The sequence below is a fragment of the Pleurodeles waltl genome, chromosome 10 (genome assembly GCF_031143425.1).
Source record: "Pleurodeles waltl isolate 20211129_DDA chromosome 10, aPleWal1.hap1.20221129, whole genome shotgun sequence".
NCBI lineage: Eukaryota > Metazoa > Chordata > Amphibia > Caudata > Salamandridae > Pleurodeles > Pleurodeles waltl.
The window spans coordinates 598,351,101-598,371,086 of NC_090449.1; the positions used below are offsets into that span (position 1 = coordinate 598,351,101).

General features: G+C 44.5%; 1 protein-coding gene across 2 annotated transcripts in view; it reads left to right on the plus strand.

Annotated features, from left to right (window-relative positions):
• CTDSPL (CTD small phosphatase like) overlaps positions 1-19,986 on the plus strand; it is a 398,245-nt gene that overhangs the window by 143,152 nt on the left and 235,107 nt on the right. For both annotated transcript variants that reach the window (XM_069211054.1, XM_069211053.1), the window contains exon 2: positions 1,934-2,091. In XM_069211054.1, coding sequence (XP_069067155.1) covers positions 1,934-2,091 — 158 coding nt within the window. The remainder of the gene's footprint in view (positions 1-1,933; positions 2,092-19,986) is intronic.

Below are 19,986 nucleotides of genomic sequence, written 5' to 3' on the forward strand. Positions count from 1 at the left end.
GACCTACCCACACAAGTGAGATACCATTTTTATCTGGACACTTGTGGGAGCATAGAATGGTAGAACATTTGTTATTACCAATTGGACTTCGCTGCATTTGTGCCTTTCAAATGTAAGCCAGTGTATAAGAAAAATGACATTTTGAAAAATACCCTCCAAATCACACGCTAGTACGGGTACCCACAAATTCATAGATGTACAAATAACCAATGCTCCTAAAAGCTTTATCTTGTGTCCATTTCAGAAATACATAAGTTTCCTTGATACCCATTTTTCACTCTGCCTATTTCGCTGTAAGAAATGGTCTATATTTGGTACTTCATGAAAAACCATTGTACAGTGTAGCTCAGTTGTTTTTTCTGGGTACCTTGGGGTCTTGGAGAACCTACAAACCCTATATATTCCCGCAACTAGAAGGGTCTAGCAGACGTAATGCTATATTGCTTTTGTCAATCTGCCATTGTGACAAAAAGTTATGAATGAAAATGTCACAAATGCCTGTTTTTTCCTACTCATTTAAAAAAAAAAAAAAAAGCAACAGTTATTTTGCTTGGGAAAACCTTGAGAGATCTGCACATATGACCCCTTGCTGAATTTAGAATGTTGCCTATTTTTCAGAAATCTAGATTGTTTCTGCATCACCCATGGGTTTCACACTGGTTTCCATAACACACAGGAAGAAGGCTGATAGCTCAAAAACAGGGAAAATAGGCTACCTCTTAGAAATATGCTAATTCTGTGGTACAATATTATTTTTTGATTCAGCTCTGCATGTTCTTGAAAGCTTGGAAGATGGTGGCTTTAGTACAGCAAACCATTCGTGGATGCCATTTATATGGAAAAGACAGACCCTTTTATCTGGAGTACTTTTTCTTTACCTTTCTCAATAAAACTAAAAATATTGCCTATTTTCTCAGCCCTGTCCAGGGGAATCCACAAACCTCTGGGGGCCTTTTGAATCCCCAGGATGTTAGGGATAAAAAGGACACATATTTGGGGTGGATAGCTTATGTGCACAAACTAAGCGTGAACTAACCCAAATAGCCAAAAAAAGGGCTCAGCACTGCTGAGGGAAATTAGCATTAAAGGGTTAAGAGACAGCAGGTTTAAATTAAGTCCTTATGCTTAGGCAGAGGTGAGACATCAGATTTGTTTTCCAAATCTGTTAAATTACTGGAGATGGTGAGGTAAAGATTTATCAAGTGATAGCCTTTGGAATCCAGGCATCTCCTCAAAAGCACTTGTATCCTGTCTGGAGCAGAGTGCGGTGGCTCTGTGAGGCGCACTTTAAGGGTGTTTGGCCTGTGGATTCAAGAAAGCATGAACAATTTACTGATATTGCGCATCTATGTTGCGAGCTGCGTATCCTTTTTTTGCGATTGTATGACTAAAAATGAGAAGCAAGCAAAAACATTCCTAAAAAGGTTTTCGTTTTGTGACCGAAAAGTTGCGTGTTTCTGAAAGGTATTTGAAATAGATAGAAATGTTCATATGGGCACTAAGAGCCGAGGTCTGTTTTGATCTTTAAACATCACTGCCAACATAAACTGAGTATGAATTAAGAGCAAATAAGATAGTGATAAGTTAGATTCTAGCGTATGTAAGCATTTTAGAAATAAAACTACATTTTGAAAAGCTCCAACCCTTACATTAAAATTATTTTTTTCTTAATATTTTGTGTGTTGTGAATTAAAATATTTTATATTTTGTGCATTTGTTTGATGTATACCTATTTCTGTATTTTTGTGTGTTATTTTAAGGTTGGAACTGTGGAAATTGCTTAGGCAAGAGGTCCCCAGCGTCCATTCACTTGGGGTCCACAAAAGCCAAGATTAGGAACTGCTGCACAATATCGGTTAAGTCTAACAGTAGAAAGTGAAGAGTCAGTGATTTGCTGCATGCACCTAAGTAACTGTATTTTGTTGTTTTGCAGTTTCTCAATGTAATATCAGCTTGAAGAAGCAGAGGCATCGAAGCATCTTTGGTTCCTTGTTTTGCTGTTTTCGCAGCTACAATGTGGAACCACCATCCTCGAACAACAACTCCAGTCCGCTCCCTCCACTGGTGGAGGAGAATGGGGGCATTCAGAAGGTGAGGAATGCTGAGTTATTTTTTTTACTCCCACTGATTTTCTTCAATGAAATAATACTTCGAGAAGAATAGCATGTACAATTTTGTGTCCGAAAGTTTATCTGGAAATATATGATTTAGATACCCTTTGTTAAGGCAGATTTGATATGCTTACAGTCAGTGCAATAGACTATGTTTTGTCACTCATTATTCCATTGAAGAAAGATATTTTTTCAAAACAAAAGTGAAGATGCAGTTTCCAATTATTTTGGAATCTGCCCTCTGTGGATTACTTGTGCTTAGTTTGAGTGTCAGCAAGTCCCATCACCGAGCAGTGTCTGCTTTGTTCAGCTACGCACACTAAACAGGATGGGATGTGGAAGTAGCGGCACTACCGTCTGTGTCTGTACATGATTAAATGCCTGGTGATGATAAGCTGCTTTACATTCCTCTAGCATGATCATGATCATATTTTTATGCCAATTGTGATCAAAAAGTTGTAATTTAGTATGTAACACCAAAACGCATTTGCGATTAAGTTGAGCCACACAGGCCAGTTCACAGTCTAATTTAAAGGTGTCATGCCCAGTCCTCTGGTTGCGACTGCTATCAACCATTTACACCAAATTTTTCAGTCATGAGGAAAGCACGCACACTTATCCTAGATTCACATATTGATCCGATTATATGCTGTATGTTGAGCTATTTCCACTTATCACAGCATTGAGGATGCTAATCAATTAGGAATAACTTTTATCTGATACTTTAGGCATGTTTTAAAATTTTCCTTTATTAAACTTTTATTCCAATCCCAGCCAACGCGTTTTGTTCCTTCCTAGGAACTTCATCCAAAAAAGTGATCACCTTTCCCCTCGTTACAGGTACAAAATTAAGACAATTACAGGATATAAGCTCTCAAGTATATACACAAAATACTCACATTTTTCAAACTGATTTAGTATATTTGTTTTAAAATTGTGGGTTTTGTTTCTCCTCAGTTAAGGATTTTAAAATCCTGATAATTATAACATCTCTCATTAAATTATGCAAAGAAGACTATTTGTTTCAGAATGACTATGATAGATCCATTTGGAAATGGCTTGTCAGAAATGGAGGTGTACCAAAATTCAGGAACCCTGCTCTTGCGATGAATCTCCTGCTAGCGCTCTTGATTTTGTGAAGCAGATTCTGTACTGTTGTCAAGAACTTTGACATCCACCGACCACTTTCGTGGCTTATCCTCTGTATGTTGTGTATTTCTGTGTTAATAAAGGCTAATATTCACCTTGAACACACACAAAGTTCCTTTAATTATCGAAACCTGTAAACATATTAACTACAAAATGTTCATTGATTCCATGATGTAAGAAATTAACTTGTCAGTTGCAAGTGAGGGCAAAATTGATCCTTCAAATACTGTTTCTGAACTCTGACAGCACACTGACTTATTCACAGATTGTGTTTGACTAGAACGCAATGATTCTCTTCCTTAGCTTTGCCAATCTCAAGGCTGCTACTACATATGAGGCAGTGAGCAGAACATAATGAAAACGTTAGCTAATATTCAGAAAGCTTAAACTTAGAAGAGACGTAAACATGCATAAATTGTTAAAATTACTGAAAATGATAAATGGTTGGTTAAATGTGTTCCCTTATAGTTAAAGCTTTTCTCCAGGAAGCTCTGTCTCTCCAGATCTCTTGAGCAGTAACATGGCCAAAGTAAACACATACATGGAAGCCTGGTAGGCATGCACTGGGGCTTTGAGTCAATGGTGAGAATTAATCTTCTATTCTCTTGTATAGAACACAAATCTGTAAAGCAAGGGCTTGTTTCCACAGGGTTGTGTGGTCCGGCAATTGCTTTCCATGTGGATGAAATTAATGTGTTGAGGTGATTTGAGAAACTTCTTTTAAGATGGTTAAAAATGTATAAACAGCAATGAAGCTACCTGGTGCCGATAGTTGGAATACAACACTTTAACCAAAAGTCATTTAGAGGCTAAAAGAAGATCCTGTTATAGTTGTTATGAATCAATGCCATTAGTTTGTGGTGTCTGCATAAACCATCCAAGATTTCCCAGCTATTTTGTTTCCACACTGTTTTGTTAAAAACACAGTGAACCCCTTACCCACTCAAAGGTGGCATGCTTCATCATAGGGCCCCTGCTCACCCATTGGGAGTTGTTTCCTTATGAGTGGCCTCTCTTAGACATGTCACCACGCTCTCAAGGTGTCCTTACTCTTTTTAAAGTTGGTAAAGGATAAAAAAAAAGTAGGGAATCACTTAAAACGCATGAGTTGCTATATTCTCGTTGCTAGTTGGTAATTGTTAAAAAAAAAAAAAAAGGATATAATTCTACCCTGACATTAGGTCAATCTGTTTCATTCCGCATGTATAAGTCAGAATAAGTGTTGGAGCATTCTTCAGGAAAATCTATTGGAGTACTGCTGTATAAAATTTATACCCCTATGGTCTGTGTGTGAGAGATGTGATAGACGAGCAAAAATGGTGAAAACAGAGAGAATACTTAACTAGTTACTGGATTCTAGTAGTGGGTATCTGAGCCACCACCTGGTACAACATGTAAGGAAACAAAGACACAGAAATATGTAATGAGGCTACACCTAGATGAGTGCCACTCTAGGCAGGACATTATGGGTGAATCCAATAAGCAAGAATTTCCAAAACATACAAGTTGAATATTACCTATAATAGGCATAAAAAGTCACCAGTTGTTTCTGCAGGTGAGAACCAGCTTACTTTGCAAGAAGAAAAGTGCACCCTGCGCCTCTGTGTTCTTGTGAGTGAGAATATCATGGTAAAAGTTCTTAGTCTGTGGTTTTCCAGCTAATTCCCATATTAAATGGTATCAGTGACTCTCAGAGGAGAAGCTGGGAACCAAAACAAGCCTCTACAGGGCTGGTTGGAACGGAGGAGGAAAGTAGTAAATACCTTATTAAGCCAAAAAGGGGAGCTACATCAAAGTGTGGCCATTCGTTTACCTTTTTGTCACATATTCTGCGTCAGAGTAGCTATTGCGGGCCCCTGCTGCCCTGGAATGCTTTCATGGATGAGCTGTCAGTGGCTATAGTGCTCGTTAATCAGGCATCCATAAGGGCATTCTACACTCCGGACTCATCACGTGTAAGGCCTGAATACACCACAAAACTACTAGTTCGATGCTGGCTCATTCTATGTTTTTGTCAGAGCATGTCATGATCAAAATCTAAATGGGATACTCAATATAGATAAACACATTAAGTCCTATCCTTCAAGCTTTTTCTGAATACATAATGACTTTGGGAAAAAACAACTCGTTACTAGAGTCACTGCCGGGAAAAAGGACTTTATGGTAAAGATCAAATGTTAATAGGCGTAATAATGCCCCTTAATGGTTAATAAAGGTATGAAGACATATATGCTAAAGTGGGCAGAGTGTAAAAATGTTCACAATATTTAAAAAATGCACGGGCCTGCATAGATAATTACTCGGTTTGTTGTATTGATGGGATTTCATCATTAATACCATGTTGTTTTATTACTAACAGACAACATTGTTTAAAAAAAAAAGAATGTTGCACTAGCCTGATTTGTTTCTATGGATGGGTGTAATCTTTCAATTATAGTACATTACATATCATATTCACTGTGTCCTAGTTCTAAAGCATTAATGGTAAATTTGCTGTTGGCTCCTCTGCACGGTATATCACTACAGTGTTCCGTGATGCATTATCTGATAGAGACTTCTAGTTGCGGATTCCTTACCTTTTGAGTTCCCCCAGGCGTCAGACTGGATCCAGAGATTTTTTCTTTGCGCAGTACCTCTTTGTGCTGTCAGGTGACGTCAGTCGACTCCACATGCGTCGGTGGTGCTGTGATGACATTGCAGTCATATATAGGCGCCACCCCAGCACGCTGACGTCAGTTCTTTTCTTTCCGCTCCAGCCTATGCGCAGATCCGGAAAGGAACTTCCTCAGTCAATTTTTGACTATGACGACATTTTTGTCGAACGATTTTGACGAGGCACGATCACGACCACGACCCAAAGTCGTGCTCCAAGTGTCGGGCCAAGAACCCAAAAGCTTTGAGTGAGCGGTCCCTAAAGCTAATGGCGGCCCATCACTCGACTAAATGGTGCTCACCGTCCCGTTCGAGAGGAAGGTCTCGAGATTGGCCACGGAGTCACCACCAGTCTTCGTCCTCGAAGTCATTGGAACATTCGGGTCATTAGAAAAAGAAGTCCAAGAAGAACAAACATTCTTCGACTTCACCCCGTTGCTCGAACTATATGGCAAGGGAAGAGCATCAACGCTCTAGGCCTCCGTCCTCGGAGTCTCCATCCGGGTCCGCCCCGTGCTTCCCCAACCTCCTGGGAGCCGCAGCCACCCCTGCCCAACTAAAGGAGTTTTACATGGCAGTGCACCTGATTTTTGGGCAGACCGACCCACCTTCGGTGCCCTCAGGCACAGGTGAGTCAGTGAGGCCCCCTTGGGTTCGAAGTGGTCCACTTCGGCTCTGGAGGGCTCCTCCAGATCCAATTTCTGATCTGCCCTGATGCCGATCGTGCCACCGCGACCCTCCCCAGCGACAGGTCAGACGTTGACGCTACCGATGTCGGTTGGGCCCACAATCGATGTCGACCCTATTCTCATACTCAACGGCCTGGAGCCGGAACGACGTCGCTCGATGCCGATTCCGTTCTCTATGGGCTCTCCTGGGCCCAGGGTTGATCCAGACCCTTACACGTATGGGTATGGATATGGGGAGATTAGAAGGGGCCGCTGGACCCTTTAGAATACCAGCTTAACCCCCAAATGGACTGGGTGCAGGATTTGTGTGACGCCAGTGGTCTAGACACCTCCCCTGCCACTGGTAATCTCTTTCCCCTTACCATGGCTACGGAGGAGGGCAGCACATACTCCATGGTGGTGAGAAGGGCGGCTGAGATCTTGGACCTTGAGCTACCTTCTGTGGAGGTTATGCCTAATATCCTAACCGACGTGCTTCAGCCGGGGTCTTCCACATCAGAACCCCTTCTACCCTTTAATGAGGCACTGACTGACGTCCTTTTGGGTACTTGGTCCAGACCCAGCACAGGGGCTCCTGTGAATAGGAAGATTGCCCCCCGCCATCGGCCGGCGCCAACCGACCCAAAATACCTCACCAAACACCCCACGCCTGAGAGCCTTGTGATCCATGCTTCCTCTTCTTCTTCCTCTGGCGCATTCCCTACCGCATCCCCCCCACCTCCCTCCCAGATAGGGAATCAAAAAGACTGGATAATTCGGGGAAGAAAATGTAGGTAGGTCACATTTGGATGTCATTCTTTTGGTTGGATCATTTACAGTGTCTTCAAGAAGGGTTGCTCCGTTTTTGTTCCTTGCTATTTTATTCGATGTATGTATTATGTCTCTGGGATAGGCCATGTCACTGGGGTTTTTTGTTTCCTTTTTTAAATCCTCTGTAGGGAAGACCAGTTACTTCTTGATCTCAAGAATTGGCTGAAAGATGAATTCTACCTCAATGCCTAGGGGTGATGGCTGTTGAATCAAACTTAACTAGGCTTATTGTAGGCTTCCGTGGATAGGATTGCTTTTTCTTATGATGATCAATTGTCCACAAGAGTAGGCTTGAATGGCTAGATGTGCTTGTAAAGCGAGATGTAGGTCCAGTGGATTTACCCAGTCGGTGAACTTACAGCCCTTCAGGGTCACTCTTAAAATATTCAAAATGCTGCCCCTATATCATATCTATAATTTAATGTTATATGGATTGGATAGATTGTAGATGTGCTGCATTTCAAATCTGTACACATACAGATTCGCCAGACTTTGGGTATAACTAGTTTCCATAAATCGCCCTTCAATGTGGAGATATAATGTGGTCCTAAAACAAAATAATTATCCCTACATACTGTGGTGGCACACTCCATAATAAATGAATTGGGAGTCATGAGGCAAGATGACATCTTGTGGGATACTAGTATGAAGTGCTTCTATATCTGTGCTCTAAAGTACCTGGGTAATTGGGTCAAAGAATTGTTTTTCCAACAGGCACAACACATCCTTGCATCTTTTAGCTATAATGGCATCTGCTGAACATGGGTTCTCAATAAAATTCCAATTCTGATGGATACAACTACTTGTGGATTCCTCACATAATGAATTTTCCCCATGCGCCAGCATCCGACGGAAATTTTCTTCTAGCTCTGCAGTTTCCATAAATCGCCCTTCAATGTGGAGATATAATGTGGTCCTAAAACAAAATAATTATCCCTACATACTGTGGTGGCACACTCCATAATAAATGAATTGGGAGTCATGAGGCAAGATGACATCTTGTGGGATACTAGTATGAAGTGCTTCTATATCTGTGCTCTAAAGTACCTGGGTAATTGGGTCAAAGAATTGTTTTTCCAACAGGCACAACACATCCTTGCATCTTTTAGCTATAATGGCATCTGCTGAACATGGGTTCTCAATAAAATTCCAATTCTGATGGATACAACTACTTGTGGATTCCTCACATAATGAATTTTCCCCATGCGCCAGCATCCAACGGAAATTTTCTTCTAGCTCTGCACGTCGACGAGGACGTCACAATTGCCCGACTCCCACGCAACGCTGTCTGACGTCATCCGGGCAATAAGAGGTCCTCGCCGGCGTGCTGACGTCAGTTCCCTTTTTTCCGTGCCTTCGAGTGATGGTTATTTCTTCGAGGTTCCAGGGTGCAACTGTATATCTTTGTAGTGATACTTAGTTAATAATGTCTCAGCCACGAAAATCTGGGTTTAAACTCTGCATGGAGTGTGGTGGCCGTATGTCGATTAAGGATCCACGTAACGATTGCTTGTGGTGTCTCAGTTCCGATCATGATTTCAAGGAGTGCGGTTCATGTCAGCAGATGAACTCCAAAGGACGGGAAGCGAAGTTATTCTTGGCGAAGTCGAAGAAGAAGGAGAAACATCATCATCGAAGATCTTCTTCTAAGTCTTCGAAGTCTCATAAGAGGCGTCGTCATGACTCCCGGCGCCGGCATGGTTCACGATGTCGGTCGAGTAAGGACCAGTACGGCTCGATGTCACCGTTGGCTCGGCGCCTTGCGGGTTGGGAAGTTAGCCAGACTTTGACACCTCAGCCGTCGACACCTCCTGCTTCTCCAGCGCCATCTGTTTGAAGCTCATCGGAGTCTGGATGTCTCACCGGCGCATTAAGGTACCCGAGACGACGCCTGTTCCACCACAAGCACCGGCGCCGCAGGAGGACCCGGCGTTCCCGGCGTTCCCGGCGCCAGGTACGGATCCAGCTGAATTTTTTAATGCAATGTTTAATATCTTCGCCCACATGGCCCCGGGCGGTGGATCTGCTGGACCTTCGGGTCCTATGGCATTTGACTTGGGTGTTCCGGCTCCGTGCAGACCGACACCCTTCATGCTTTTCTGGCCTGTGGGAGGTGCTGGTTCGGCATCAGTACCAGTGGCGTCGCTTAGAAGGCCTGTGACACCGACGACTTCTGCTGCCCCGGCGCTGATGTTTTCGCCTCAACTTCAATCGATGCCGGAGAGGGTGGTCCATCAACCGATGCGGATGGATCCGGCGTCGGATGGATCCGATGATCAACGCCAGCCAAGGTCTTCGGCGTCGATAAACGCCTTGTCGATTCAAAGAATTGAGGCCAGACTGGGCTCCAGGAGAAAAGCTCTTTGACTGCTTGAAGAGCAGGATTATAGGAGACAGCTTCTGGAAGAGGGTAAGATCGGAGAGCCCCTGGGGGACTTACAGGGCTTGGAATCCGCCAGTGGTCTGGACACTTCTCCGGAATGGGACTTGGCTTCTCCGGGGGAGTACACAGAAGAGGCGGCATCGTTTCACTCAGTGGTGAGGAAGGTGGCGGATTTTCTTGACCTTCCACTTCCCGCTGCTGAAGTTAAGACTAACATCCTCACTGAGGTATTGCACCCTGCTTCAGCTGTGGCGGAACCGCTTCTCCCCTTTAATGAGGCACTTATGGATCCAATCTTGGACATGGGAAAAAGCATGTGTCTTCTGCAGCAATGAATAGATCTGTAGCGAGAAGGTACTGAGTGGCTCCTGGGGAGCCATGATTTATTTCAAAACACCCGACTCCGGAGAGTTTGGTGGTGCAAGCCTCATGTTCTTCGCGTACAGCTCCCGGGTCCTTTCCCGGGGCCCCGTCAGACAGAGAATCCAAGAAAATGGAACAGTCCGCGAAGAAACCTTTCTCTTCATGTAGTATGGCCCTAAAGTCGACAAATACAACCTGTGTCTTGGGCAGATACATCTATGCCCTAATGGAGGAGGCCAAGACTGCTCAGACTGGATTGTCACAGGAGGTTCTGAGCCTTTTGGCTGATGCACAGGCGGTGGCAACTCAGGTCATCCAGTCAGGGCTAGACACATCTGATTCAGTGGCCAGGGCAATGGGCACATCCATAGCGACCAGAAGACAGGCCTGGTTAAGGTCGTCGGGATTCTCTTCCGATGTACAATCTACCCTCCTAGACTTACCTTTTGATGGGGACAAACTCTTCGGAACAATAGCGGACTCTGCCTTGGTACGGTTCAAGGAGAGTAGGGATACCGCAAGATCCTTGGGCTTGCAAGCTTCCACCACTACTCCTTTAAGATAATTTAGGAGGTTCTGGGGGTTTGGACGTGGCTCTTCCTTTTGGGGGCGATTCCTGTCAGCAGGACAGCAACCTAATGCTGCTCACCCCTATAGATCATATAGGGGCAGGGTAGGGTTCGTACAAGAGGGTCCACCCAGCAGCATACTGCCTCTTCCTCTTCCTCCGGTGGGGTGCAGCGGGGAAAGCAGCCATAGCCCTCCATCAATCCCTTCACATTCATCTCCTGTAGGGGGGATGTTATTGCGTTTTCTCCATATGTGGGAGTCAATAACATCGGACTCCTGGGTCATCAATGTTGTGGGGAAAGGCTATGCCCTTCCCTTTCAGGAGTTTCCTCCTCCCATCCATCCCCGCCCATCCTTCTGTTGCTACAACAGGAGGTTCTAGTCCTTTTGTCAAAAGGTGCAGTGGAGTTGGTCCCAGAGCAGGAGAGGGGTCAGGGTTGTTATTCAAGATATTTCCTGATCCCCAAGAAGGATGGTCGTTTTAGACCAATTCTGGACCTGAGGATTTTGAATTGGTTCCTCAAACAGAAGAAATTCAAAATGCTGACCCTGGCGCAGGTACTTTTGGCGTTGAACGAAGGAGATTGGGTGGTGTCTGTCGACTTGCAGGATGCTTACTTTCATATCCCTATACTCGAGTCGCACAGGAAGTATCTCCGGTTTATGTTGGGATCGCAACACTATCAGTTTGCGGTCCTTCCGTTTGGTCTTACTTCAGCACCTCAAGTCTTCACAAAGGTGATGGCGGTGGTTGCAGCAGAGCTCAGGAGGAGGGGGATAGCGGTATTCCCTTACCTGGACGATTGGTTGCTCAAAGCCAAGTCTCCGGAGATCGTGCTGCACCATCTGAAGATCACATCCCAGTTGTTGTTCGATCTGGGCTTTTCTGTGAACGTGCCCAAATCTCACCTAGAGCCCATCAACGCCTCCTGTTCATAGGGGCAGTACTGGACACAACATTGAGTCGGGCCTTTCCTCCTCCTCAGCGGATTCAGGACATTCAGGTGTTGATTCCAATGTTTCAGAATGGAGTGGTTGTTCCAGTCCTCAAGGTCCTTCGTCTGCTCGTGCTGTTCGCTTCTTGCATTCTGTTGGTTACTCATGCACGCTGGCACATGAGGGCTCTTCAGTGATGCCTCCGCAGGCAGTGGTTTCAACACAGAGGGGATCTCGAGGAGTCGATAAAAATCTCCATGGACGCTGCAGCGGATCTACGATGGTGGGCTGCGAGCGGCAACCTTCCCCAAGGTCAGCCGTTTTCGCTACCCCCTCCAGTGGCCACGGTTATAATGGATGCCTCCACTCTAGGGTGGGGAGCTCATCTGGGGGACCTGGAGATCAAAGATCATTGGTCTCCAGTGGAACAGATGTTTCACATAAATCTGTTGGAATTGCGGGTGATACGTCTAGCTCTCAAGGCCTTCCTCCCTTCCCTTCGCGGTCGGTCTGTCCAGGTCCTTACGGACAACACTACCGCGATGTAGTATATAAACAAACGGAGGAGTGGGTTCGTACCTTCTCTGCAGAGAAGCTCTGCGGCTCTGGTCCTAGACACAGGACCATCGGATTTGCTTAGTGGCAAACCATTTGGCCGGGGTTTTGAACGTACGTGCGGACAGTCTCAGTCTCAGTCTCAGTCACAGTCTCAGTATGTATGTATATATATGTGTATATATAGATGTGTGTGTGTGTGTGTGTATATATATATATATTTTTTTTTTTCGGTGGCATGTGTAGCTGCAGATACACATCCTGTGCATTATCCTGCCATCTAGTGTTGGGCTCGGAGTGTTACAAGTTGTTTTTCTTCGAAGAAGTCTTTTCGAGTCACAAGACCGAGGGACTCCTCCCTTTCGGCTCCATTGCGCATGGGCGTCAACTCCATCTTAGATTGTTTTCTTTCCTCCATCGGGTTCGGACGTGTTCCTCTTCGCTCCGTATTTCGAACCGTGAAAGTTAGCTAAATATAGAAAAATCCACGGTATTGTTCTCGTTCGGTACCGGGATAGTGTTATTGTATCGGCACCGATAGCAGAAGCGCTCCAGCGGCCCTTCGGGGCTTCCGCACTTCAGCGGGGCCTGGTCGGCCCGACCACATCCATCGTCAAAGACTAATGGAACGGACCCCCTTCCGCTTCTGTCCGAAGTGCCACTCGAAGTATGCCTATACTGACCAACACCTGGTCTGTAATCTGTGTTTGTCACCAGAACACAGGGAGGATACTTGTGAGGCTTGTTGAGCGTTTCGATCTAAAAAGACCCTACGTGATCGACGAGCAAGAAGACTGCAAATGGTGTTGACACCGAGAGAACAACTAGATGTCGGATAGGAGGAAAGAATTTCCATCCAGGGGACGGACTCTGACGAATCCGAGAGTGAGCGACCATCGACGATGCAGAGAACAGTGAGTAGACCAGCCCCGTCCAAAACTCACACAAAGATCGTTATGGCCAAGGGGACGCCACCGCCAGCAGGCCATGGCTTAACCCATCGAAAAGAAGGTGACCAAACATCGGCACCGAAAAAGGCCAGAGATTTGCCGATAGACTTCCGACTCCGGTTGTCGGAACCGAAAAAGACATTTTCTGAAACATCGGTACCGAAAAAAGCGGCTTCGGAGCCGAAAAGAAACTCTTACACAGAAGAGCAAGGACTTTCCAGCCAAATTCTTGAAAGACACAGGTTTGAGCAGGAAATAAGTATGGATGAACCAGACCATACGCAAAGGAGGTTGCATATCCAGAAAGAGACTGGAAAAATACAAACTCTTCCTTCAATTAAAACCAAAAGAAAACTGGCATTTCAGGAGACAGAAATGCAGCCGAAGGCGAAGGTGGCCAGAGAAAAATCCCCACCACCAAGGTTTTCACCACAACCTTCCCCACTACACTCGCCACAACTGTCTCCAGTGGGAACACCTCCAGTACAGTCACCTATACATACATGGATGACACAGGATGATCCTGATGCATGGGACTTATATGATGCATCAGTATCCGATAACAGTCCGGATTGTTACCCAACAAAGCCGTCACCTCCAGGTACTATCCAGGGCAGCTACTTCCACAATGTAGCAATGCATTTTGAGCCAATAGAGGATGATTTCCTGTTCAACACCTTGGCATCCACCCACGCTTCCTACCAGAGTCTGCCAATGCTCCCGGGTACGCTCAAACATGCGAAACAGGTATTCCAGGAGCCAGTTAAAGGAAGGGCTATCACGCCTAGGGTGGAGAAGAAGTACAGGCCTCCACCAACGGATCCTGTGTTTATAACACAAGAACTTACACCAGACTCGGTGGTTGTAGGAGCAGCAAGAAAGAGGGCAAACTCTCAATCGTCAGGAGACGCTCCACCACCTGACAAAGAGAGTAGAAAGTTTGACGCAGCGGGCAAACGAGTGGCAGCACAGGCAGCCAATCCATGGCGGATCGCTAATTCGCAAGCCCTACTTGCTCGCTACGATAGGGCACACTGGGACGAGATGCAACACATTATGCAACACATTATACAACACTTGCCCAAAGAACACCAGAAACGTGCCCAGCAGGTTGTGGAAGAAGGTCAGGCAATATCCAACAACCAAATAAGGTCCGCACTAGACTCGGCAGACACTGCAGCACGAACGGTCAACACTGCGGTAACCATTCGCAGGCATGCATGGTTAAGAAGCTCTGGATTCAAGCCAGAAATCCAACAAGCAGTGTTGAATATGCCTTTTAACCAAGAACAATTGTTTGGGCCGGAAGTGGATACAGCAATTGAAAAGTTAAAGAAAGACACGGACACGGCCAAAATTTAGAGGGGGTTTTCGAATGCAACCACAGAGCCTTCCACCTCGCAAACCAGACCCACCTATCAGGCACAATACCAGAGGGGAGGGTTTCGTGGCTCATATAGAGGAGGACAATTCCCAAGAGGAAGGGGAAAGTTCCAGACACCTAAAACAAGCCAAACCAAACAGTGACTCCAATGTCACAAAACCCCAACACTTATCACCAGTGGGGGGGGAGACTTACTGCATACGATCAGAACTGGACACACATTACCACAGACGCATGGGTCCTAGCCATTATCGGACATGGTTATTGCATAGAATTCACAAATTTCCTGCCAGATGTGCCCCCACGGGCACACAATCTGTCCAAACAACACTTAGACGTATTACAAATAGAGGTCCAAGCACTATTACAAAAACAAGCAATAGAGTTAGTACCCAACCATCAGAAAGGAACAGGCGTCTACTCACTATATTTCCTAATTCCAAAGAAGGACAAAACGTTAAGACCTATCTTAGGTCTCAGAACACTGAATCTCTTCATCAAGTCAGACCACTTCCACATGGTAACACTTCAAGACGTGGTTCCCTTACTAAAAAAGGAGGACTACATGTCAACATTAGATCTCAAGGATGCCTACTTTCACATACCCATCCATCCTTCTCACAGAAAATACTTAAGATTTGTAATACACGGCGTACACTATCAATTCAAAGTGTTACCGTTCGGGATAACAGCAGCCCCAAGGGTATTCACAAAATGCCTAGCAGTAGTAGCCGCTCACATAAGGAGACAGCACATGCACATATTTCCATACTTAGACGACTGGCTAATAAAAACCAACACTCAACAACAGTGTCTTCTTCACACGCAATACGTTATAGAAACTCTACACAAACTAGGGTTCTCTATAAATTGCCAGAAATCACATCTGCAACCATCCCAAATACAACAATACTTGGGAGCAACACTCAACACACAAAAAGCAATTGCCACTCCAAGTCCACAAAGGGTCCAAGCGTTCCAAAATATAACATCAAGCATACAGTCAAACCAACACTACCCCCTAAGGTTTGTAATGAAACTTCTAGGCATGATGTCTTCATGCATAGCCATTGTCCCAAACGCAAGATTACACATGCGGCCCTTACAACAGTGCCTAGCAAAACAATGGACACAAGCACAGGGTCAACTTCAAGATCTAGTGTTGATAGACCGCCAAACACACTTCTTGCTATAATGGTGGAACCCTATAAATTTAAACCAAGGGCGGCCATTCCAAGACCCAGTGCCTCAAGCTGTGATCACAACAGATGTCTCCATGATGGGGTGGGGAGCACACCTCAACAAGCACAGCATACAGGGTCAATGGGACAATCAACAAAAACAACTTCACATAAATCATTTGGAACTGCTAGCAGTGTTTCTAGCATTAAAAGCATTTCAACCACTAGTAGCCTACAAACACATTCTTGTCAAAACCGACAACATGACAACAATGTATTATCTCAACAAACAAGGGGGGGGACCCTCGTTACAACTGTCTCCTAGCAGAAACAATTTGGCATTGGGCAATTCACAATCACATTCGCCTGATAGCACAATACATCCCAGGCATTCAGAACCAGTTAGCCGACAATCTCAGTCGAGATCACCAGCAAACTCACTTTGTGTCCAGGTACCCACACCCTCAATCCAAGGTCAATGCACTATGGATCAGTTGGTCAGGGATATTTACTTACGCTTTTCCCCCTCTCCCACTCATTCCTTATCTGGTCAACAAACTAAGTAAAAACAAACTCAAACTAATCCTCATAGCACCAACCTGGCTCGCCAACCGTGGTGCACAACACTGTTGGACTTATTAGTAGTACCTCACATCAAATTACCAAACATACCAGATCTGCTAACACAACACAAACAACAGATCAGACACCCGAATCCAGCATCGCTCAATCTAACAATCTGGCTCCTGAAGTCTTAGAATTCGGACATTTAATCCTTACACAAGAGTGTATGGAGGTCATTAAACAAGCTAGAAAACCTACAACAAGACATTGTTACGCAAACAAATGGAAAAGATTTGTTTACTACTGCCACACTAATCAGATTCAACCACTACATGCCTCCACAAAGGACATTGTAAGCTACTTATTACACTTACAAAAGTCTAATCTAGCATTCTCTTCCATTAAAATACATCTCACTGCAATATCTGCCTATCTGCAGATTACACATACAACATCGCTTTTTAGAATCCCAGTCATCAAAGCATTTATGGAGGGACTAAAAAGAATCATACCCCCAAGGACACCACCAGTACCTTCGTGGAACCTTAATATTGTATTAACACGACTCATGGACCCACCATTCGAACCCATGCATTATTGTGAAATGCAATATCTGACTTAGAAAGTAGCCTTTCTAATAGCTATCACATCACTTAGAAGAGTAAGTGAGATACAAGCATTTACTATTCAAGAACCCTTTATACAAATACATAAACATAAAGTGGTTCTCCGTACAAATCCCAAATTTCTACCAAAGGTCATATCACCATTCCTCCTAAACCAAACAGTGGAACTCCCAGTCTTTTTTCCGCAACCAGACTCAGTAGCCAAAAGAGCCTTACATACATTAGACATAAAGAGAGCACTAATGTATTACATTGACAGAACAAAACAATTTCGTAAAACAAAACAACTGTTTGTAGCCTTCCAAAAACCTCATGCAGGTAATCCTATATCCAAACAAGGCATCGCCAGATGGATAGTTAAATGTATTCAAACTTGCTATATTAAAGCAAAAAGAGATCTACCTATTACACCAAGAGCACATTCCACTAGGACAAAAGGCGCCACAATGGCTTTTCTTGGGAATATACCTATGACGGAAATTTGTAAGGCAGCCACCTGGTCTACGCCTCATACATTCACTAAGCATTACTGTGTAGATGTGTTAGCAATGCAACAAGCCACAGTAGGACAGGCTGTATTAAGAACATTATTTCAGACAACTTCAACTCCTACAGGCTAAGCCACCGCATTTTGGGGAGATTACTGCTTATTAGTTTATGTACAGCATGTGTATCTGCAGCTACCCCTGCCACCGAATGGAAAATGTCACTTACCCAGTGTACATCTGTTCATGGCATGGGACGCTGCAGATTCACATGCGCCCTCCCACCTCCCCGGGAGCCTGTAGCCGTTATTAGTTGAATGAAAATTTTAAATTTGTAAATAAATATTATTTTAATACACATTATGTACATACATACCTACTCCATTGCATGGGCACATCTAGTATACTCACAACTCCTACCTCACCCTCTGCGGGGAAAACAATCTAAGATGGAGTTGACGCCCCTGCACAATGGAGCTGAAAGGGAGGAGTCCCTCGGTCTTGTGACTCGAAAAGACTTCTTCGAAGAAAAACAACTTGTAACACTCCGAGCCCAACACTAGATGGCAGGATAATGCACAGCATGTGAATCTGCAGCGTCCCATGCCACGAACAGATGTACACTGGGTAAGTGACATTTTCCATATATATATATAGTTTTGTAGTTATGTATATGGTATTATGGAGTTCTTTTCAGCTATGTATTGTTGGTAGTCACTGGTTTGTCACAAAGGCACGTAAAAAATGGTGAAAACTGACGTCAGCCCGCCGGTGAGGACCTCTTATTGCCTGGATGACGTCAGTCGGAGTCGGGCAGTTGTGACATCCTCGTCGACGTGCAGAGCTAGACGAAAATTTCCGTTGGATGCTGGCGCATGGGGAAAATTCATTATGTGAGGAATCCACAGGTTGCTAGTGTATCCACCAGAAAAGGGGCTACCGAAGGTAAGTAACTTGTTCAGTAGAGACAATGCCAAGATGGATCCTGTCCCTGAGATAATGGGTCATGCGATGACATGGGGAAATGCACTGAAGAGATTGCACTAAACAAAATTAGAAAACTAGTTCTCAGTGTTTTCACCCTGCCTTCCAAATATTAAAATAACAATAAGCAATAGTTTTTCTCAGGCACTCATGGTTGGCACAAACTTTATCTTCTTGCTAAGCCACCACTACAATGGTTTGGAAATGTCTCTTGAGAGGTCCTCCATTAGTTCACTTTACCATTCACATAATGTGCTAGGGGGCAAAGCTACCAAAGGGTCCTGCCTGATGTTCCAGGGGTTTGGAACGTACGGTGGAGCCTCACTTCTTTTCTATGGGTCAGAAATTCACACTGGGTTTGATGATCACTCAACCCTGCTGTAGGATCAACCTTAGCCCTGGAAAACAAAATCTTAGCCATACCCTCCAGTTTATCTCCATTTTATGAATTGCCAACAAGTTGTACACATTTTTACCAAAGCCCCCTCAAAGTTCCAAGAACTGTGGGGAAAAAAAGCGGCAGGAATGACTTTTGTTTCTTTTTTTTAACTGTATTTCAGCTGTTAGGCATGTCCCACATTGCTAATGTCCTTGATAGCAAGGAGGCCTACAAACTCACCCATATCTTGCTACAGTTTAGTGACCTGAGACCAGTCAGGTATTTTTGGCGGACAGATCCTCTGTCTTCTCTTCAGTTCTGTTCTTTCGGCTCCTCCACACAGTGCAGTCCTTGTCGGTACCAGCAAGGGGCTGGATACTAAGATAGATTTTCTGGTGGAATGTGAGTGGGAGAGGGTGTAAGAAAAAAGAAGGGATGGGGAAAGCGACTAGAGTGTGTGCGACAGCTCTGTTAATAAATCTGTCATTGTCTAGTACAGACATACTAGGGGAGCTAGTCAGGAGAAGGCAAGTGGAATATGTTCTTCATTTAAGGAGAGAGCGCAAACAGGTGGTGCTGTATTTCAAGGGCAGAGGATTGTAGCAGGACTTGATATAGCAATTCATTTTGGGGGTGAAAATGAATACAGGATTCCAGGTATATGGGGCTTATTTTTGAGGAGCTAGGCTAGAGGATGTTGGAGGGGATAGAAGGACATCCAGTATTGGGCCTAGATTTGGGTGGTGGGAGAGAGAAGGTTGCCAGTTTTGGCTTTGTTGTAGGATGGGGTAAAATATTCAGATAACCAAGTATTGTGAGGCTGTGGAGAAGTTAGCTTGCTAGCAAAGAGGAATTATGAACCCCACACTTGCTTGAAGAAGCATTCTACTTCACAATATGAAGGCACATTCCTAATTTGGTTTCTGAATTTGCAACCCTCTAAATTGTCAAACGGTTGGCTGTCTCTTTATACCACACACTTTTTTGCTATTCCTGAAGAAGAAGATTATTGATGGAGGTCCCTTACTTGCTTTCAAAAAATTTCAGAGTACACCAAGGCTAAGATTTTGAAAGTGATCGTTAATCTTTTACCAAACCTGCATTAATTAACTTCTCTTAAAGTCACTTGGTTTAATCCTGGACACCAACCTCACTCACCCCCAAGGAACACACTGCCAAAAACAAACACAGCTTTTACTCTATCTTGTAAAAAAG